The sequence below is a fragment of the Perognathus longimembris genome, chromosome 22, assembly GCF_023159225.1.
Source record: "Perognathus longimembris pacificus isolate PPM17 chromosome 22, ASM2315922v1, whole genome shotgun sequence".
Classification (NCBI taxonomy): Eukaryota; Metazoa; Chordata; class Mammalia; order Rodentia; family Heteromyidae; genus Perognathus; species Perognathus longimembris.
This window is the reverse complement of record NC_063182.1, coordinates 6,985,080-7,008,063: the sequence shown is the minus strand read 5'-3', so window position 1 is coordinate 7,008,063 and position 22,984 is coordinate 6,985,080. Positions and strand designations below refer to the sequence as shown.

At 42.6% G+C, this 22,984-nt stretch overlaps 3 protein-coding genes and 1 pseudogene across 3 annotated transcripts in view; 3 read left to right on the top strand and 1 right to left on the bottom strand.

The window, feature by feature from the left end:
• Nucleotides 1–22,984, top strand: part of LOC125339773 (protocadherin gamma-C4) — a 365,900-nt gene that overhangs the window by 100,620 nt on the left and 242,296 nt on the right. The gene's annotated exons all lie outside the window — the stretch shown is intronic.
• LOC125339777 (protocadherin gamma-A4-like) lies at nucleotides 622–3,203 on the top strand. Its single transcript, XM_048331037.1, has one exon. It carries the CDS (start codon nucleotides 733–735, stop codon nucleotides 3,196–3,198), a length of 2,466 nt encoding a protein of 821 aa, XP_048186994.1. The 5' UTR covers nucleotides 622–732; the 3' UTR covers nucleotides 3,199–3,203.
• On the bottom strand, nucleotides 13,189–13,973 carry LOC125339786 (annotated as a pseudogene).
• LOC125340146 (protocadherin gamma-A4-like) overlaps nucleotides 15,641–22,984 on the top strand; it is a 20,097-nt gene continuing 12,753 nt past the window's right edge. The window contains 2 exon segments of the mRNA XM_048331598.1: nucleotides 15,641–17,915; nucleotides 17,918–18,060. Of these exon segments, the coding sequence (XP_048187555.1) occupies nucleotides 15,641–17,915; nucleotides 17,918–18,060 (2,418 nt within the window).

The following is a 22,984-nucleotide window of genomic DNA, read 5'->3' as shown; positions in this document are numbered from 1 at the left end:
CTCTGTTCAAAATAAATCATTTCTCAACCTCATTGGCACACGGTGAGACTATCTCCAGAGTCTCAGGTACTTACTAGCAAAGGAATTGAAAGGTTCTCCCAGACTCCAAGGGTCATCTCAGATGAGGAGGTTGACTAAAGCTGAACTTCCAACTACCAGGCTGCTGTCTATTATTTATCTCTTCCTTTGCGCTAAATCCAACCCTGGTCTCAGCAAGAAATATAGTATACTGAAACTGGGCTCTGGGGATGAATGTTGTAAAACAAACAAACAAAAAAAAACTTTAAAAAAGTTAGAAAATATTCTTTACGCAAAACCCTATATACCATCACTAAGAAAATGACTTACTTTATAAGAAAAGAAGGTGTGGATACTTACTTTCCGGATTAAACAACAGGAATTTGTTATTTATTCTCCTCTGAAGAAATGAGATTAGGAATGGAAACAGTATACAGTTTTGCACTCTTCATTTTCAAGAAGGGGTTGCAATAACAGTTTAGGGCTCTGAGTGTCGCTGTTCACCACGCGGGGGAAAAACAACCAGACATTTAGTAAGAAGGAGATTTCCGCAGCGCACAGCCCTGGTTCTGGGCGCTTGCAGAGCTTCATCTGGGACCCGCGATTGCTCAGCGTTCCACCGCGAACGCATCGGCCCTGGGAAGACCAGGACCCAGGGCTCCTCGGCCTCCAGCGGGAGCCGCCAAGGTCAGGCTGTCGCGCAGCGGGGCTGTCATGGCGGCTGCTTCTCCATCAGACTGCAGGCGACTGGTGTGGATGTGCTTTGTGCTGGGAGCCCTGTGGGAAGTGCGGGCCCAGCAGATCCGCTACACGGTGCGGGAGGAGCTGGAAGAAGGCTCTGCCGTGGGCGACCTGGCCCGGGACCTGGGGCTGGAGCCGCGGGAGCTGGCGGAGCGCGGCGTGCGCATCGTGTCCAGAGGGAAGGCGCAGCTCTTCGCGCTGAGCCCGCGGGGCGGCGGCCTGGTCACCGCGGGCAGGATCGACCGCGAGCAGCTCTGCCACACATCTGCCCAGTGTGTGGCACACTTGGAGATCCTCCTAGAGGACAAGGTGAGCATTGTGGGAATCGAGGTGGAAATAACCGATGTGAATGACAATGCGCCCAGGTTTGCAAATGAGCAGTGGGAAATAAAAGTTGCTGAAAGTGAAATTCCTGGGATGAGATTTCCGCTCCCTGAAGCTTTCGATCCGGACATAGGGCTGAATTCTCTGCAGGGTTACCAGCTCAGCTCCAATGTTCACTTCTCCCTGGATGTGCAGAGAGGCCCTGATGGGGTGCAGTATCCGGAGCTGGTGCTGGAACGCGCCCTAGACCGTGAGGAAGAGCCAGTTCACCACTTGGTTCTCACTGCGAACGATGGAGGCGACCCCATTCGCTCGGGCACGGCCAGGATTCACATCACACTCCTGGACAGCAACGATAACGCTCCCACATTCACCCAGCCAGAGTACCACGTCAGCGTGAGGGAGAATTTGCCCGTGGCCACCCAGCTGCTCACCATCAAAGCCACCGATCCAGATGAGGGGACCAATGGAGAAGTGACATATTCCTTCCGGAATGATCTAGACAAGATATCCCAGCTGTTCCAGTTGGATTCTGTCAGTGGGGTCATCACAATATTAGGAGATCTGGATTATGAGGAGTCTGGATTCTACCAAATTGATGTAGAAGCCCGTGATGGACCTGGCCTTCGAGCCCGAAGTAAGGTGCTCGTGACAGTCGTGGATGTAAACGACAATGCTCCAGAAGTCACAGTTACCTCACTCACCAGCTCTATCCAAGAGCCTTCTTCCCCAGGAGCTGTCATTTCTCTTTTCAACGTTCATGACAGCGACTCCGGAGAGAATGGCCTTGTCACATGTTCCATTCCAGATCATCTTCCATTTAGACTGGAAAAGACCTATGGAAATTATTACCAGTTGTTGACACACAGAACTCTGGACAGAGAGGAAGTCTCAGATTATGACATCCTGCTAACTGCCACTGACCAGGGAACACCTCCCCTGTCTACAGAGATGCATATTGCATTGCAGGTGACAGACATCAATGACAACCCACCCACCTTCACTCACGCCTCCTACTCTGCATACATTCCAGAAAATAACCCGAGAGGAGCATCAATCTTGGGCATGACAGCCCAGGACCCTGACAGTGGGGAGAATGCCCAAGTAACCTACTCTCTCACAGAGGACACCATCCAGGGAGCGCCTCTGTCCTCCTACATCTCCATCAACTCCAACACGGGAGTCCTGTATGCTCTTCGTTCCTTTGATTACGAGCAGTTCCAAGACTTGCGGCTGCTTGTGATCGCCAGCGACGGTGGACAGCCACCCCTCAGCAGCAACGTGTCCCTGAGCCTGTTCGTGCTGGACCAGAATGATAACGCACCTGAGATCCTCTATCCCACCCTCCCCACGGATGGTTCCACGGGCGTGGAGCTGACACCTCGCTCTGCAGAGCCAGGATACCTGGTAACTAAGGTGGTGGCCGTGGACAAAGACTCAGGACAGAACGCCTGGCTGTCCTACCGCCTGCTCAAGGCCAGCGAGCCGGGGCTCTTCACGGTGGGGCTGCACACGGGTGAGGTGCGCACGGCGCGGGCCCTGCTGGACAGAGACGCGCTCAAGCAGAGCCTCGTGGTGGCGGTGCAGGACCACGGCCAGCCGCCCCTCTCGGCCACCGTCACGCTCACCATTGCCGTGGCTGACAGCATCCCAGAGGTCCTGGCAGATTTGAGCAGTGTCCACACTGCCCCTGACACAGAGGACTCTGACCTCACACTCTACTTAGTGGTGGCAGTGGCCGTGGTCTCTTGTGTCTTTCTGGCTTTTGTCATCGTGCTGCTGGCCCTGAGGCTGAGACGCTGGCACACGAGCCATCCGCCTCCAACAGTACACAGTGGGCTGGCAGGTGCTTCACACTTGGTGGGTGTGGATGGGGTGCACGCTTTCCTGCAGACCTATTCCCATGAGGTGTCGCTCACCGCGGACTCGGGGAAGAGCCACCTGATCTTCCCGCAGCCCAACTATGCGGACACGCTCCTCAGCCAGGAGAGCTGTGCCAAAAGCGAGCCTCTCCTGCTACCCCAGGATTTCCCTGTGTCACAAGGAGACCCCAGCCACCTTCAGGTAAGCCAGTTCTACCATCTGTCTCACACAGGGGAGCATAGGATTCTGTGAATGCCTTCAGTTGTGTAAGATAGGACGTGCAAAGTAAAGCACCCCTTTATTAACATTCCATTGGGTCAAATGTGGTGGATATGTAATGATTAGTAACATTTACCAAAGAAAAACTTAGTTACTATTGAGTAGTTTTTTCTCTTTTTGTGATATGACTGTGATTAAACTCAGGAATACTGGGCATACAAGACAAACATTCTACCCGGAGATACCCACCCCTGGCTCTTCTTGTTTATTTATCCTTTCTAGTCTTCATTTAGTTTTAGTTTTAGCAGAAATTTATTAATTATATATCTTTAAGTCTCTCACTTTGAGTGTAAGTGTGTGTGTGTGTGTGTGTGTGTGTGTACTAGGGCGTGAAGTCAGGTCCTCAGTCTCTTGGTTGTCTGTTTTGCTCAAGGATTATGCTCTAGCTCTTTAGGTAAGTGTTTAGGCTTGGCTTTTGGCTGCTTAATTGGAGATAAGGGTCTTGTGGATTAATCCACTTGGGTGGCTTTGTATTTTGACTTGCAGATCCCACCCTCTGACTAGGTAGGATTCTAGGCATGTACCACTGCCTTCTGTTAATACTCATTTTTAGAATTCCCTTTTCAATGTGCACTACTGAAAGAAAGATTATACCATGAAGTAAAAGCCAATTGTGAGAAGTCATATTTGTAGCATTATTTTCCATGAAGTTAATATGGAATCTCTTTTGAGTATGTTTAAATTTCTTGTTTTTAAACAACCAAGTTGTGCTTGTAATTTACATTTCTCTCCTTAAAAAATTGTATTTCCATTATAACTAGGCATTGACAACTTGTGGGCAGTGGCAAACTATTTAATTTTAAGGTAGAAAATGTTAAAAACCTTCACAATGAACTGGTACACTATAAACATGTTTATTGCTATTATAAAGGTGATGCACACAGAGCTTACCTTTATTTGTCCTGGGGCTTGAACTTGGGTCTGGACACTGTCCTTAGCTGTTTTGCTCAAGGCGAGTGCTCTACTGCTTGGGACCCTGGAGCCACCTCAATGTTTCTGGTGGTTGAGTGAAGATAACAGTGCCATGGAGGGCTCAGAATATGGCCTAGTGGTAAAGTGTTCACCTTGTATACATGAAGCCCTGGGTTTGATTCCTCAGCACCACATACACAGAAAAGCCAGAGGTAACCTGGTGTCTCAAGGGGTAGAGTGCTAGCCTTGAGACAAAGAAACCAGGGACAGTGCTCAGGCCCTGATTTAATGTCCCAGGACTAGCAACAAAAACAAAAGAAAGAAGCAGGACTGTCATGGACTTTCCTGCCCAGTCTGGTGTTGAACTGAGATCCTCAGATTTCAGTCTCCTGAGTAGCTAGGAATACAGATGAAATCACCACCACCTGGTAAGGCTACCATTTCATAATGCAGGGAATGAGTACATTTCCTTAGGGGTATTGTCATCCCTTCCTTCAGTGTCTAAACATTTCTGTTTTTGAGACCAAGTCTTAACTCGTGCTGTCTTCAAATTCACCATCCTCCTGCCTGGGCCTCTCAAGTGCTGGACACAGTCCACAATGCCTGGTGCAAATGCTTTGTTATTGCTGATCTGACCATAGTGACTTTGTAGGATTCCTTTCATTTGCCTCCATGATTATCAAAAGTGCTTCCCATTTCACTTCACTCATATGTAAGAAGAATGTAGGAGTAATTATAATAATCTCTTAATTGTTTGTTGTGTCATTACCCTTAACTTCTACCTTGATTTCTAAGGAGAAAAAAAAACAAAACTTGTTGAGGGCTGGGAATATGGCCTTGTGGTAAAGTGCTTGTCTCGTATACATGAAGCCCTGGGTTCAATTCCTCAGCAACACATAGAAAAAGCCAGAGGGGGTGCTATAGCTCAAGTCTCTGAGTGCTAGCTAGCCTTGAGCAAAAAGAAGCTAGAGACAGTTCTCAGGCTCTGAGTTCAAGTCCCAGGACTGGCAACAAAAACAAAACAAAACAAAAAACCTTGTTGAAGCCTCTTGTTTCTGTTCATCAGGTAAACTTCATACCAAGGTTGAGTAACTTGGATTCTGGGCCTGCATGATTAATGGTTCTTAGTACATTGTCATCATCCCTATCTATTGGGATTCCTACAAATTGTTCCCACCTATGTGTGTCACTGTGTGGCCCTAGCATGATCGGGGAAGGATAAAATATTTTGGGCATAAGGGATATGAAATAATTTGTTCCTGCAAATACTTCTCTTTGTTAATTAAAACTCCAGCAATGTGTATAACTATACAAATTAGGGAGTTCTGATAACTGAAAGTTGTGGCAATGATAATGCAATATGACTTCAACCAATTTTAGAGGGAGACTTGTCATTTCTATTTAGTTTTCCATGTATGGGAGGTTGTAGTGCACTAAATACTGTTTGGGATGGAATGCAATTAGCAGTCTTGGGTAGAGGAAATAACAAGTGGGAAATGGCAGACAGTTTATACCTGAGGAGGTATTATTGAAGATACTAAAATCATGAAATTTTGTTAGCCCTAAAATGTGTCAATCACATTTAAGAATATATTACAGATTTAGCAAGGTACATATGTTAAAGCCTTAAAGATGGCTGGGCAGCAACAATGTTCATCGCAGCACAATTTGTCATAGCTAGAATTTGGAACCAAACCAGATGCCCTTCAGTAGATGAATGGATCAGGAAAATGTGGTATATAAACACAATGGAATTTTATGCCTCTATCAGAAAAAATGACATTGCCCCATTTGTAAGGAAATGGAAGGACTTGGAAAAAATTTTACTAAGTTAAGTGAGCCAGACTCAAAGAAACATGGACTCTATGGTTTCCCTCATAGGGAATAATTAGCACAGGTTTAAGCTAATCACAGCAGAGGATCACAAGAGCTCAATATGAACACAAAAGATGATGCTAAGTGAAATAAACTCCATGTTATGGAAACGACTGTTATATCACTGTTGTAATTACTTTGAATATGCGATGTGAAACCGTAGCTTCTATTATTGATGATACTCTTGTATGCCCTTTCTGTGGTTGTACCTACGCTATCTCAGTAGCTTATCTGAGTACATTGGAAACCGTGTATACAGTTATTAAAACTAGGAAACTGTAAGGGAATACCAAAATCGAGAGACATGGGGTAAAAAAGACAAACGATTACAAAAACAATACTTACAAAACTGTTCAGTGTAAATCTACTGAATAAGTCAGGGGGGAAAGGAACAGGGGGAGGGGGAAATGAGGGAGGAGGTAACAAACAGTACAAGAAATGTATCCAATGACTAAAGTATGAAACTGTAACCGCTCTATATATCAGTTTGACAATTAAAAAAAGAAAAAAGGAATCAAAGATAGGGATAGTGTAAGATCCAGTGATTCTCCTAATGAGTATGTGAATGAAATCATTAGACCACAGAGATCTGTGTGCCCATTTTATTGTAGCACCATTCATGACAGCTAATATATAAAATCAACCAAGGTGTCCATTTATGTGTATAAATAGGTAAGAAAAATAGTAAATGTTACTCTCTCTCTCTGACATACAAATATTATTCGGCCATAAAAAGAATAAATATCCTGCCATGTGCTGCAAAAAAAAAAAGAGGGCCGTGCAGAATTTACATCACACAGGAAAATATATTTTCACTTCATTGACCACTGGATGTCTTGGAGGAAGTATTTCTAACTGAACTAGTTCATATCTATATGAGTGAATAACTACATGCCAATATAAATATGTTACATATATGTATATATGAAATGAGCTAAAATGAATGAGTCCCCATCTCTGAAAATGTGTGTACTTCATACAGCTTGAAGGAGCACAACATGAAATATATTTGTGTACCACAATGTAAGCTTCAATAAAAAATTTGCTTAATTATGTAGAAAAAAGATGCATGGTATTCATAAAAGGCTTTGTTAAATGGCAAAAAAAAATACATACCCTATCAAGATAAGACAAGCGAGAGAAGGGTGGGTTGGGTGGGATGGGTGAGAATGTTCAAACGGCCTGGCATTCATCAAGACATACTATATTCATAGACTGCGTTGCTGAATGGCAACACCTCTGTACACCTACTTACAGATAAAAATATTTTTTAAGAATAAAAACCAAACCAGGAAAATAAATTAACAAAAAATATTCAGTTCTATGAGGCTTGCAATGATACTGCATACATGACTAATAAAATATTTCCTTGTACTTGTTTTTAAAATAAAAAAAGGCTGGTAGAATGATTAAAGGGTCAGGGCACATGAGCAGAAAACTCTTACTATAAACCCCAGTACCTGCAAAAGAAAGAAAGATTTTTTTGTAGATCCCTTGCCCTGCAAGAACAAAACTCTAAGTGCAAACCCTATTAACACCAAAAGATAAATAAACTTAAAGTGAAATTTAGAAATGATAGTGAAAACTATGCATTGGTCTTGATACACTAGGACCAGTGGGGTTTTTTTTTGCATGTCACTGTGTCTCTATATTCTTAATAATATCATTTTTAATGTGAAAGCTATATACCCATAGTTTGAAGCTTTACATTTACACCGTTAATTTGTTCATTAAATACTGAAAAAATATTTGCTGAGTTCTGACTCTATGGAGGTTGCTGTTCTAGCAGTTAAGGAGACACTGTGAACAAGAGAGTCATAATATGCAGGCTTCAGGCTGTGGGATGTATGTTTTGCTCAAGAATGATGCTCTAGCTCTTAAGCCAAATGTTCAGCCGTGGCTTAAGCTGGAAACTTGGAGATACATGTCTTGTCGATTGATCCCCTTGGCTGGCTTTGAGCTTTGATCCGCAGATCATCCCCTCTGACTAGATAGGATTCTTGGAATGTATCTCTGGTACTACTTTTTTATAGAACGCCCACTTCAATATGCACTACTAAAAGGGAAGATTACACCATGAAATGGAAGCCAATTGTGTGAAGTCATATTTGTAGCATTAGTTTCCATTAAGTTAATATGGAATCTGTGTTGAGTATATATAAATTTCTTGTTTTTACACCACCATGTTGTGCTTGTAATTTACCTTTCTCTCCTTAAAAAAAAGTACTTCCACTCCCTCCTAACCTCCTCTATGTCGGTGGGTAGGACGAGGCCCGAGTTGCAGCTCACTTAAATAAAGCCTTGCCTTGCTTTTGCATTTCGGAAAAAAAAAAAAAAAAAGTACTTCCATTATAACTAGGCAGTGACAAATTGTGGGTAGTGGAAAACTGTTTAACTTTTAGGTAGAAAAAGTTAAAAACTTTCACAATGAATTGGTACACTTTAAACATTTTTATTGCTATTATAAAGGTGATGCACACAAAGGTTACGTTTATTAGGCCTGGGGCTTGAACTCTGGGCCTGGGCCCTGTCCTGAACTCTTTTGCTCAAGGCGAGTGCTCTACTGCTTGGGACCCCGGAGCCATCTCAATGTTTCTGGTGGTTGAGTGAAGATAACAGTGCCATGGAGGGCTCAGAATATGGCCTAGTGGTAAAGTGTTCACCTTGTATACATGAAGCCCTGGGTTTGATTCCTCAGCACCACATACACAGAAAAGCCAGAAGTAGCCCTGTGCCTCAAGGGGTAGAGTGCTAGCCTTGAGACAAAGAAACCAGGGCAAGTCCTTAGGCCCTGATTTAATGCCCCAGGACTAGCAACAAAAACAAAACAAGAAACAAGAGTGTCATGGAGTTTCCTGCCCAGTCTGGCTTTGAACTGAGATCCTCAGATTTCAGTCTCCTGAGTAGCTAGGAATACAGATGAGAGTCACCACTTCCTGGTAAGGCTACCATTTCATAACGCAGGGAATGAGTACATTTCTTTGGGGGTATTGTCACCCCTTCCTTCAGTGTCTCAACATTTCTGTTTTTGAGACCAAGTCTTAACTCGTGCTGTCTTCAAATTCACCATCCTCCTGCCTGGGCCTCCCAAGTGCTGGACACAGTCCACAATGCCTGGCGCAAATGCTTTGTTATTGCTGATCTGACCATAGCGACTTTGTAGGATTCCTTTCATTTGCTTCCATGATTATCAAAAGTGTTTCCCATTTCATTTCACTCATATGTAAGAAGAATGTAGGAGTAATTATAATAATCTCTTAACTGTCTGTTGTGGCATTACCCTTGACTCCTACCTTGATTTCTAGGGAAAAAAAATTATTGAGGCCTGGGAATATGGCCTAATATAAAGTGCTCGTCTCGTATACATGAAGCCCTGGGTTGGATTCCTCAGCAACACATATAGAAAAAGCCAGAAGTGGTGGTACAGCTCAGGTCACCGTGTGCTAGCCTTGAGCAAAAAGAACCTACGGACAATTCTCAGGCTCTGAGTTCAAGCCCCAGGACTGGCAACAAAAACAATACAAAACAAAAAACATTGTTGGGGCATCTTGTTCCTGTTCATCAGGTAAACTTCATACCAACTTTGAGTAACTTGGATTCTAGGCCTGCATGATCTTAGTACATTGTCATCATCCCTATCTATTGGAATTCCTACAAATTGTTCACACCTATGTGTGTCACTGTGTGACCCTAGAATGTTTGGGTAGGATAAAATATTTTGTGCACATGGGATATGACATACATTTGTTCCTGCAAATACTTCTCTGTGTTAATTAAAACTCCAGGAATGCGTATAACTATACAAATTAGAGAGTTCTGGGAACTGAAAGTTGTGGCCATGGTAGGGGAATGTGGCTTCATCCAATTTAAGAGGGAGAATTTTAATTTCTACAGAGATTTGCATGTATTGGAGGTTGTAGTACAATAAATACTCTTTGGGATGGAATGCAATTAGCAGTCTTGGGTAGAGGAAATAACAAGTGTCCAATGGAAGACATTTTATACCTGAGGAGGTATTATTGAAGATACTAAAATCATGAAATTTTGTTAGCCCTAAAATGTGTCAATCACATTTAAGAATATATTACATATTTTGCAAGGTACATATGTTAAAGCCTTAAAGAGGGCAGTGCAGAATTTACATCAAACAGGAATGTATATTTTCACTTCACTGACCACTAGATGTCTTTTTTTGAGTATTTTGCTCATTTTTAAAAATTGCCCAATAGAGTAAGAAGACATACAAATGAAAGTCTATCACTGAATGTTTCTATTACAGTGTCATTGTGTTGCCCACCATTAATGTGGGTAATCAGCTGATCTCTCTAATTTCCAAATAGTTTTGTTTTTCTTTGCGGTACTAGGGATTGATTACAGGGTCTCCCACATGTAAGACAAGACCTCTACCCTTTCAGCCATTCCCCTAGACCGTTCAAGTAGTTTTCTTATTACTAAGAAAGTAAGCTTCAGCTAAAGAATACAACACAAAGCAAATTCCTCAAACTCAAAACATGACAAGTTAAACATGTAAATTTTCCAGACTTTTAATGAACCCCCCTTCCAAAAGCTAAAAATCACTGAACAGAAGGTATTTTCAAGCGGCCTTTCTATCCATATATATGCACACATATATATGACTTATGGAAAATCAAACTCAACTTGGTATGAATTTCAAAATATAGTACACAAACATGACAAACACAAAATAAAATTATCATTGAAGGAATATAAATATTTAGTATATAAGAATGTGAAATTAAAGACCTCTTACTAATGATCATTTATTGAACAACATCATCTTCTAAGAATAAAAGAGAACAGTATTCTTAGCCTCTAAATTCAGTACATGGTCAAACTAATTTTCTCAAACTGCAGTTCTACCACATGTGAAACCCTTTGTTACTGAGTTAAGATAGGGAAAACTACAGCTTACAAATTTCTTAGAGCACACGAGACCATTTCGCAGTCCTAGAAGGCACACATATTTCCTATCAAAGTAATGCATTTAGGTATTTCATATTGTAAAAAGACAAAGCTGTACAGAATAGAAAAAATATACATTTTATCCAAACACATTTACAACTTTTATAATTAAATATACTAGAACCTACTTAATATTCAGATCTAAAGAATTATCACCCAGTTTAATGAAATGAACAAACAACTGTATTCATTTATTTCACAAGGCTAATAAAATTATATAATTCACAGTAGATCAGTTAGTCTTCGAGCTAATATTGTAAGATAAAAGGTGTGGGCAATAGCAAGTCACTGCACTCCCTGCTTAGTAAATCCTTCAGAGGTGAAGAATTTGGAGAAGTAAAATCATTGGCGATAAAAAACCAAACCCCATAAATCTATGTTGTTCGTTTTCAGAAACTTGAAACTAGGCAATCTGAATCTCAGGAGTCTAATCCCAAAGAACAATTCAAGTTTTTGGAGCTGGAAAACATTTCAGAGGACCACAATGTTTTTCAAAATATATCCTACAGTAGACAAAGTATCAATGGAGTAGAATCAGGGATATGAAAACTTGAATTAAAAGTTAGGGGTTTTGTATGACAAAAATTCAAATATATAGCATATTACCCAGGCACTATTACGTTTTCATTGGTTGCCTGAATGCTTTGTCACTGTGTACCTAAAGGTTACAGAATGAAATTTATATTAATAAAATATGACTTACATGTGGAGGTAGGGTGTAAGCATTCACTTATGTATATGGGTTCTAAAAATTACCTTCCAATAAAAGGTTGCACTACAGAAATAATGTGAAAACCAAAGATAAAAACTTCTAAAGTAGTAATCTACCAAGAGTGACTTCCAAACTCACAAAATCACTACTTCATTGCACGGTTGCTACAACAGAATGCAAATACTTAGCTTGCATAAATACTCTATAGAGAGTGTTTAGTTATTTGGTACCTTTACTGTCTCCTCATGAATGCCTTTAGATCTTTTATCCTTGAAATGTTTTTTATCTTATTTGCAAACCCATTAAAATCTCAGTAGCCACAATTTTTTTGCCATCAATAAACAACAACATAAATTGTGTACCTGGTTAGGAAAACGTATTCTCAACTTATGGATATTAGATCAGAAAATGTATGTAAAGTATTAAAATGTTTCTGGAGACATCATACCCTAGTTATATTATGAAATATTAATGTTAAAATTTTTATTTCATAAGTATGGTTGAATGCTATAGAAAATTATTATAATATTCTTTTTAGAGACTTTCACAGAGAGTACAGTAGAGCAGTAGAAGCCAAACCACCATCAAGTTTTCAGAGATGTTATACATACACATGGTAGAGAAACTTCACTCTCCTTTCTTTTAATCTAATCAACCTGAAGAATTTGAAGACTTCATAAGCATCAAATGACTTACCATGATCTGCAAGTATGTAAAGTTAGTATTTGTGAAGAAAAGTTTCCTTCTGAAAAATCCAAGATGAGTAAGCCTTCAAAACCCAATCAAAACAGTCAGCTTTGGGAATGCATTTCTACAACAGCTAGAGACTCTCCAGCAGAAATTCATTTACAGAGCCAAGTCCCAATATTACAGTCTTTATCCAAATTATACAACGTGGGAAATTTGTGATTGAGAACACACTGATGAAGTTAAATAAAGGTATGAAAGCAGTGTGACTCTTTTAAGTAAAAATGACTGAAGGAGCAATACTTAACCACAATATGCATAGTGCATACCCCTGAGTTTCCAGCAGAAAGACTAGCTTTTAAGTATGCACTTTGATGTAGTTTACACCGTTTTAGTCATTCAAAAGTTTCTTTCAGACGGCTAAAACTCAGCATTCAAAATTTACTTTAAACCTATCTAAAATAGTGCCATATTACTGCCCTGAAAAACAGTAGTAAGTCAAAAGCCTCTGGAAATATTGCTATTTTCAGTTAGCAAAGGTTTCAAGAGCAATTTGTTCTAATAGACATTACAACAGATAAATAATAGGAAAATATGGTCTAAAACTGTACCAAATTTTGGCTTACCAAAAATGGAAGACATAGGAAGTTTACTTTTTAAAAAACGGGGCATATTTTTGGTATAGCAAAAATAGGAGGGTGGGAAAATTAGTTTTTCTGCATCAGTGCCACAATGTCCCACCTATTTCCAATGGATTCATAGCCTACAACATCCAGAGAAACCATCCCCTAAAGTCATGGCCTATGGCGCTGGCCTGCCTCATCAGCCATGTTAAGACTAGAGTTAGCCATATCATCTTCAGTGGGTGCGTCCGACACCACCCAAAATTCATCTGCTCCAGTCATTTGTAGGCGACAAATGGGGCAATTCATGTGTCAGTCACTCCATTGATCAATACACTCCTGACAAAAGCTGTGAGCACAAGGCAGGATGAGATCAGCTCAACCATCCATACAGATGGAACATTCCTCCTCATCAGTCAGCTGCTTCACCTTGCCATCCAAAGACTAGCGTGACAAGATGTTACAGAGGATGAGTTTTCACCAGGCTCTTTAGAGGTGGGGGTTTGAGCCAACACTCCTGCTGCTTGACTTGGTATGGCTTTATAAAGGTGAATAAACTGGTACAAATTCATGATCCGTGATGCTTCCACAATGCCACTGCTTTTGTTAATCTTAGTACAGACCACCCGCATAACCACTCTCTGAAAGGCAGAAGAATCGGACCCAGTTGAATCGGACCTCAAAGAGAAGATGTTTTTCTTGACCGGCAGCCACCTTGGCGGTCACATCATTAACTCCAGCTACTCTCCCAAGAAATTCTCCATAAGTTAAGGAGGTGCATTCTTGAACAAATGTCACATGTTTTGCTACTTTTTCTGGCAACTTGTTAATAACCAACTGCGTCTGATCCGAAATTTGCTGTTCCATGATGAAAGGATGTCTTTTAGAATCCAAAAAGAGTGTTGCTTCTCATAGTTTCCTTGGTTCAAGGCATCGCGCTCCCTGAGGCTGCTACGCTGCCATGGCGACAGGCTCCATTGGATGTCTTGTAGAAAATATTTCTCACTGAACTAGTTCATATCCATATGAGGGAGTAACTACATGCCATTATTAACACTTTACCTATATGTATATATGAAATGAGCTAAAATGAATGAGGCCCGATCACTGAAAATGTGTGTACTTTATAAAGCTTGAAGGAGGACAACATGAAATATATTTCTCTACCACGACGTAAGCGCCAATAAAACCTTTGCTTAATTGTCTAGAAAAAAAGATGCATGCTTTTCATAAAGTGCTTTGTTAAATGGCAAAAAAATCAATACATACCCATTCAAGTTAAGACAAGTGACAGGAGGGTGGGTTGGGAGGGATGGGTGAGCATGTTCAAAAGGCCTGGCATTCCTCAAGACATACCATGTTCATAGACTATGAAGCTGAATGGCAACTCCTTTGTATAGCTACTTACTGATAAAAATCTTTTAAAAAATAAATAAAGACAATAAATGGAAAGTAAATTGAGAAAAATATTCAGTTCTATAAAGCTTGCAATGGTAATACATACATGAATGATGAAATATTTTCTTTTACTTGTTCCTAAAACAAAAAAAAAATTGGTAGAATCATTCAAGTTGCAAGGCACATGAGCTCAAGACTCCTAGTTTAAACCCCAGTACCTCCAAAAGAAATAAAGATAAATTTGAGACCACTTGCCTGGCTAGCACAAAACTCTGAGTGCAAAATATCACAAAAAAGTGAACAACATTAAAGTGAATTTAGAAAATGGCAAAAATAATATATTGGTCATGGTACAATAAGACCACTGGATTCTTTAGCAGCATGTCAGTATGATTGTGCCTTCTTAATGATATCATTTCTAATGTCAAAGTTCTTTACCCGTAGTTTGAAGCTTGGCATTTGCACAGTTAATTTCTCCATTAAATACTGAAAACACTATTTGCTGAGTTCTGACTCTATGGAGGTTGGTGTTGTAGCAGTTAAGGAGACGCTGTGAACAAGAGAATCATAGAATGAAGGCATACTAACGCATGCTAAAAGGCATAGAATGGAGCCTAGATTTTCCGATGTACACGCTAGTGAGAAAATACTCTATTACTCATATCTTTCCTTTGGCCTAAATCCAACCCTGGTCTCAGGAAGAAAGATAGTATACTGAAAATGGGCTTTGGCGATGAATATTGTAAAAAAACAAAACAAAACAAAACAAAACACCTTTTACAAAGATAGAAAGTATTCTTTACTCAAAGCCCCATGTCACATCTCTTAGAAAACAACATAGTTTACTGAAAAAGGAAGGAGCGGATCCTTTCGTTGCAAATTTAACAACAGGAATTTCTTATTTATTCTCCTAAGAAGAAATGAGATTGGGAATGGAAACAATATAAAGTTCTGCAAAATTCATTTTCAAGAAGGGGTTGCAATAATAGTTTAGGACTCTGAGTGTCGCTGTTCACCACGCAAGGAAAAACAACCAGACCTTCAGTGAGAAGGAGATTTCCGCAGCACACAGCCCTGGTTCCGGGCGCTTGCAAAGCTTCATCTGGGACCCGCGATTGCTCAGCGTTCCACCGCCAACGCATCGGCCCTGGGAAGACCAGGACCCAGGGCTCCTCGGCCTCCAGCGGGAGCCGCCAAGGTCAGGCTGTCGCGCAGCGGGGCTGTCATGGCGGCTGCTTCTCCATCAAACTGCAGGCGACTGGTGTGGGTCTGCTTTGTGCTGGGAGCCCTGTGGGAAGTGCGGGCCCAGCAGATCCGCTACACGGTGCGGGAGGAGCTGGAAGAAGGCTCTGCGGTGGGCGACTTGGCCCGGGACCTGGGGCTGGAGCCGCGGGAGCTGGCGGAGCGCGGCGTGCGCATCGTGTCCAGAGGGAAGGCGCAGCTCTTCGCGCTGAGCCCGCGGGGCGGCGGCCTGGTCACCGCGGGCAGGATCGACCGCGAGCAGCTCTGCCACACATCTGCCCAGTGTGTGGCACACTTGGAGATCCTCCTAGAGGACAAGGTGAGCATTGTGGGAATCGAGGTGGAAATAACCGATGTGAATGACAATGCGCCCAGCTTTGCAACAGAGCAGTGGGAAATAAAAGTTCTTGAAAATGAAAATCCTGGGACGAGATTTCCGCTCCCTGAAGCTTTCGATCCGGACATAGGGCTGAATTCTCTGCAGGGTTACCAGCTCAGCTCCAATGCTCACTTCTCCCTGGACGTGCAGAGAGGACCTGATGGGGTGCAGTATCCGGAGCTGGTGCTAGAACGCGCCCTAGACCGTGAGGAAGAGCCAGTTCACCACCTGGTTCTCACTGCCTATGATGGAGGCGACCCTGTGCGCTCGGGCACTGCCAGGATTCACATCACACTCCTGGACAGCAACGATAACGCTCCCGCATTCACCCAGCCAGAGTACCACGTCAGTGTGCGGGAGAATGTGCCCGTGGGCACCCAGCTGCTCACCATCAAAGCCACCGATCCAGATGAGGGGACCAATGGAGAAGTGACATATTCCTTCCGCAAAGTCAGAGACAAGATATCCCAGCTGTTCCAGTTGGATTCTGTCAGTGGGGTCATCACAATATTAGGAGATCTGGATTATGAAGAGAATGGATTCTACAATATCGATGTAGAAGCCCGTGATGGTCCTGGTCTTCGAGCCCGAAGTAAGGTGCTCGTGACAATCGTGGATGTAAATGACAATGCTCCAGAAGTCACAGTTACCTCGCTCACCAGCTCCATCCAAGAGCCTTCTTCCCCAGGAACTGTCATAGCTCTTTTCAACGTTCATGACAGCGACTCTGGAGAGAATGGCCTCGTCACATGTTCCATTCCAGATCATCTTCCATTTAGACTGGAAAAGACCTATGGAAATTATTACCAGTTGTTGACACACAGAACTCTGGACAGAGAGGAAGTCTCAGAATATGACATCCTGGTTACTGCCACTGACCAGGGAACACCTCCCCTGTCTACAGAGATACATATTGCATTGCAGGTGACAGACATCAATGACAACCCACCCACCTTCACTCACGCCTCCTACTCTGCCTACATTCCAGAAAATAACCCAAGAGGAGCGTCCATCTTAGGCATGACAGCCCAGGACCCTGACAGCGGGGACAACGCCCAAGTAACCTACTCTCTCACAGAGGACACCATCCAGGGAGCGCATCTGTCCTCCTACATCTCCATCAACTCCAACACGGGAGTCCTGTATGCTCTTCGTTCCTTTGATTATGAGCAGTTCCAAGACTTGCGGCTGCTTGTGATCGCCAGCGACGGTGGACAGCCACCCCTCAGCAGCAACGTGTCCCTGAGCCTGTTCGTGCTGGACCAGAATGATAACGCACCTGAGATCCTCTACCCCACCCTCCCCATGGATGGTTCCACGGGTGTGGAGCTGACGCCTCGCTCTGCAGAGCCAGGATACTTGGTGACCAAGGTGGTGGCAGTGGACAAAGACTCAGGACAGAATGCCTGGCTGTCCTACCGCCTGCTCAAGGCCAGTGAGCCGGGGCTCTTCACGGTGGGGCTGCACACGGGTGAGGTGCGCACGGCACGGGCCCTGCTGGACAGAGACGCGCTCAAGCAGAGCCTCGTGGTGGCGGTGCAGGACCACGGCCAGCCGCCCCTCTCGGCCACCGTCACGCTCACCATCGCCGTGGCTGACAGCATCCCGGAGGTCCTGGCAGATCTGAGCAGCATCCACACTGCCCCTGACACAGAGGACTCCGACCTCACGCTGTACTTAGTGGTGGCAGTGGCCGTGGTCTCCTGTGTCTTTCTGGCATTTGTCATCGTGCTGCTGGCCCTGAGTCTGAGACGCTGGCACACGAGCCGTCCGTCTCCAACAGCACACAGTGGGCTGGCAGGTCTACCTGCTTCACACTTGGTGGGTGTGGATGGGGTGCACGCTTTCCTGCAGACCTATTCCCATGAGGTGTCGCTCACCGCGACTCGGGGAAGAGCCACCTGATCTTCCCGCAGCCCAACTATGCGGACACGCTCCTCAGCCAGGAGAGCTGTGCCAAAAGCGAGCCTCTCCTGCTACCCCAGGATTTCCCTGTGTCACAAGGAGACCCCAGCCACCTTCCGGTAAGCCATCTGTCTCCCACAGGGGAGCATAGGATCCTGTGAATGTCTTTAGTAGTGTAAGATAAGACATGCAAAGTAAAGCACCCCTTTATTAACATTCCATTGCATCAAAGAGGGGTAGAAATTAATGATTAGTAACATTTTCCAAATAAAAACTTAGTTGATAATGACTAGCTTTTTCTCTTTTTTGTTTTTTTTTGTATTGTGATAGTGATTAAACTGAGGAATACTATGCATACAAGATAAACATTCTACCCCGGAGCTACCCACTCCTGGATCTTCTTGTTTATTTATCCTTTCTAATCTTCATTCAGTTGTAGTTTTAGCAGAAATTTCTTAATTATATATTGTTAAGTCTCTCACTTTGAGTATGTGTGTGTGTGTGTGTGTGTGTGTGTGTGTGTGTGTGTGTGTGTGTGTGTGTGTGTGTGTGTACTGGGGCTTGAACTCAGGGTTTCAGGCTCTTGGTTGTTTGTTTTTCTCCAGTATGATGCTGTAGCTCCTAAGCCAAGTGTTCAGTCCTGGCAATGGGTTGGTTAATTGCAGATAAAGTCTGCGGACTAATCTACTTTGCTGCCTTGACCTTTTTTTTCTATTAATGACAGATATGTTTGTTATCACATATCCATCGGTGCGGCTTTCAATACCACTTTAAACATGCATTTCATCCTAGAGATGATCAGTTTTCCCGTGCTCCTTATTTGATACACATTACTGCAAGTCCATTATAAATTACTGAGGAGGAATTTGGTTAAAAATCACAGTAAATCATACTGCTAATACAAATCAACTCTTGCTACTGGACAAGAGTTTAATATTACTTCTCGAGCTGGGTATATGGTCTAGTGCCAAGAGTGCTTACCTCGTATACATGAACCCCTAGGTTCAATTCCCCAGCACCACATATACAGAAAATGGCCAGAAGTGTCACTGTGGCTCAAGTGTTAGAGTGCTACCCTTGAGCAAAAAGAAGCCAGGGACAGTGCTCCGGCCCTCAGTCCAAGTCCCAGGTCTGGCCAAAAAAAAAAAAAAAGAAATGAAAAAAAAGGAACCTACTTTCAATGGAATTTCACTCATCCATTACAAAGAATAAAATTGTAATAAAAATATATTACTTCTAGTAATTCCTATGTTAACTGGAAAACATGGATGTATTGCCATAATTCTCTTTTTATATTGTTGCAACCTTGTATATTTTCTGTAGTTTTCCACAGATCGCACCCTCTGACTAGGTAGGATTCTTGGCATGTACCACTGCCTTCTGGTACTACTTATTTTTAGAATGCCCTTTTCAGTGTGCACTACTGAAAGGGAAGACTATACCGAAAGGGAAGACTATACCATGAAATAGAAGCCAACTGTGTGAAGTCATATTTGTAGAATTATTTTCCATGAAGTTAATACGGAATCTGTTTTGAGTATATATAAATTTCTTGTTTTCACACCACCTTGTTGTGCTTGAAATTTACCTTTCTCTCCTTAAAAAGACATTACCATTATAACTAGGTAGTGACAATTTGTGGGCAGTAGGAAACTATTTAACTTTAGATATAAAAACTTAAATATTTTCACAATTACTTGGTACACTTTAAACATTTTATTGCTATTATAAAGGTGATGCACAGAGCGGTAACCATTTTTTTGTCCTGGGGCTTGAACTCATGGCCTGGGCACTGTCCTGAGCACTTTTGCTCAAGGCGAGTGCTCTACTGCTTTGAACACCAGAGCCACCTCCAGATTTCTGGTGGTTGAGTCAAGAAAAAGAGTGTCATTGACTTTCCTGCCCAGCCTGGCTTTGAACTGAAATCCTCAGATTTCAGCCTCCTGAGTAGCTAGGAATACAGGTGTGAGTCACCACCACTTGGTAAGGCTACCATTTCATAAGACAGGTAATGAGTACATTTGGGGGGAATGTCACCCCTTCCTTCAGTGTCTAAACATTTCTGTTTTTGAAACCAAGTCTTACCCCATGCTGACTTCAAATTCACCATCCTCCTGCCTGGCGTCCCAAGTGTTGGACACAGTCCACAATGCCTGGCACAAATGCTTTGTTATTGCTGATCTGACCATAGTGACTTTGTATGATTCCTTTCATTTGCTTCCATGATTATCAAAAGTGTTTCCCATTTAATTTCTCCCATATGTAAGAAGAACGTAGGAGTAATTATAATAATTTCTTAATTGTCTGTTGTGGCATAACCCTTGACTCCTACCTTGATTTCCAAGGAACAAAAACTTGTTGAGGCCTGGGAATATGGCCCAGTGCTTATCATAACATGAAATAGAAGCCATGTGTGAAGTCATATTTGTAGAATTATTTTCCATGAAGTTAATATGGAATCTGTGTTGAGTATATATAAATTTCTTGTTTTCACACCACCTTGCTTATGGTAAAGTGCTTATCCCCTATACATGAAGCCCTGGGTTCGATTCCTCAGCACCACATATATAGAAAAAGCCAGAAGTGTCGCTATGGCTCAAGTTGCCGAATGCTTCCCTTGAGCAAAAAGAAGCCAGGGACAGTGCTCAGGCCCTGATTTCAAGCCCCAGGCTTGGCAACAAAAGCAAAACAAAACAAAAAACCTTATTGAAGCATCTTGTTGCTGTTCATCAGGGAAACTTCCTATCAAGGTTGAGTAACTTGGATTCTGGGCCTGCACGATTAATGGTTCTTAGTACATTGTCATGATCCCTATCTATTGGCATCCCTACAAATTGTTCCCAGCTATGTGTGTCACTGTGTGGCGGTAGAATGATTGGGGAAGGATAAAATACCTTGGGCATAAGGGATATGAAGTACATTTGCTCCTGTCAATACTTCTTTGAGTTAATTAAAACTCCAAGAATGTGTATAACTATACAAATTAGTGAGTTCTGATAACTGAAACTTGTGGCCATGATAGTGGAATGTGGCTTCATCCAATTTAAGAGAGAGATTGTAATTTCTACAGAATTTTGCATTTATGGGAAGTTGTGGTGCAATAAACACTATATGGGACAGAATGCAATTAGCAGTCTTGGGTAGAGGAAATAAGTGAGCAATGGCAGACAACTTATATTTGAGGACAAATTATTGAAGACACTAATGTCATGACATTTTGTCAGCCCTAAAATGTATCAAACACATTTAGATTCTAACATCAAGTATATACCACAGAGTCAGCAAGGTACATATCCTAAAGCCTTAAAGAGGGCAGTGCAGAATTTACATCACACAGGAAAATATATTTTCACTTTACTGACCACTAGATGTCTTGTAGGAAATATTTTTGAGTGAAGTAGTTCATATCCATATGAGGGAATAACTTCATGCCAATATAAACACTTTACATATATTTATATATGAAATGAGCTAAAATGAATGAGTCCCCATCACTGAAAATGTGTGTATTTCATAAAGTTTGAAGGAGCACAACATGACATATATTTCTGTACTACAATGTAAGCTTCAATAAAAAAATTGCTTAATTGTCTAGAAAAAAAGATGCATGCTTTTCATAAAGTGCTTTGTTACATGGCAAAATAAATCAAGCATACCCTTTCAAGTTAAGACAAAAGAAAGGAGGGTGGGTTGGGAGGGATGGGTGAGAATGTTAAGGAGGCCTTTCATCCATCAAGACATACTATATTCATGGACTGTGTTCCTGAATGGCAACTCCTTTGTACAGCTACTTACAGATAAAAACATTTTTAGAAATAAAAACCAAGCCAGGAAAATTAATTAACAAAAAATATTCAGTTCTATGAAGCCTGCAATTATAATGCATACATGACTAATAAAATATTTCCTTCTACCTGTTTCTAAAATTAAAAAACACTGTGGAATGATTCAAGGGGCAGGGCACATGAGCACAAGACTCATAGTTTAAACCCCAGTACCTCCAAATGAAAGAAAGATGATTTGGAGAGCACTGGACTAGCAAGGACAAAACTCTGAATGCAAACCAAAAGAACACCAAAAACTAAATTAAATTAAAGTGAAATTTAGAAATGATGGCAAAACAATGCACTGGTCATGGTGCACTAAGACTACTGGATTTTTTACAGCATGTGAGTATGTTTCTGTCTTCTTAGTGATATTGCTAATATCAAGGTTATTTACCCATAGTTTGAAGCTTTACATTTGCACCGGTAATATGTTGACTAAATACTGAAAAAAAAATTTTGCTGAGTTCTGACTCTATGGAGTTTTCTGTTGTAGCAGTTAAGGAGAAACTGTGAACAAGAGAGTCACAGGCAGACTTTGGAACCTAGAATTTCCCAGGAACAAGCTAGTGAGAAACTTCTCCTTTCATCCTAAAGTCATTTCTCTTTTTTTTTTTTTAATGGAAACAAGAGTTTTTTTTTTAATGTATAAAACAAGTCCATAAATGTGCTCCCCAATCTCAAGTGTCCTTTATAAGTGTGCTCCCCAATCTCGAGTCTGTACTGTACCTCCCCCAATCTGTGCTCCCCAATCTCAAGATCCATAATGCTCCCCAATCTCAAGACCCCCCCAATCTCAAGAGGCGGTAAATAACATGCTCCCCAATCTCAAGAGTCCACACTCGTTATAACCTACCGCGCAGTGGCCTGAGACTGACGAAGGCGGTCTCTGCGCGGGAAAGCTTGGTCCAGTGGGGCCTGAGGCAGGTCAAGGCCTGGCTGGGAGTGGAGGTGGGGTCAAGGTGGGGTTGATGTGAGGGGGCGAAGGGGCGGGACCAGCGGTGGGCGGGGCGTCTGGACGCCGGGCGTCGCGAAGACCCTCCGCCGGCCCCGCCCTCAGGTGCCCAGTCCGCAGTGGAGGCCTGACGCCAGCTCTCGCGGGATCTGCGCCTCGCCCCCTCCCCCCCACCCCCCACGACTGCCACCCTCCGGACGCCGCGGGAGTCGAGTCGCGATGGTCCATCTCTTACATACGGCGCGCTGCGCCCCGCAGCCTGGT

Bases quoted from the DNA above. Each gene is read 5' to 3' on its own strand.
- LOC125339777 (XM_048331037.1), top strand. From the start codon at position 733: ATGGCGGCTGCTTCTCCATCAGACTGCAGGCGACTGGTGTGGATGTGC.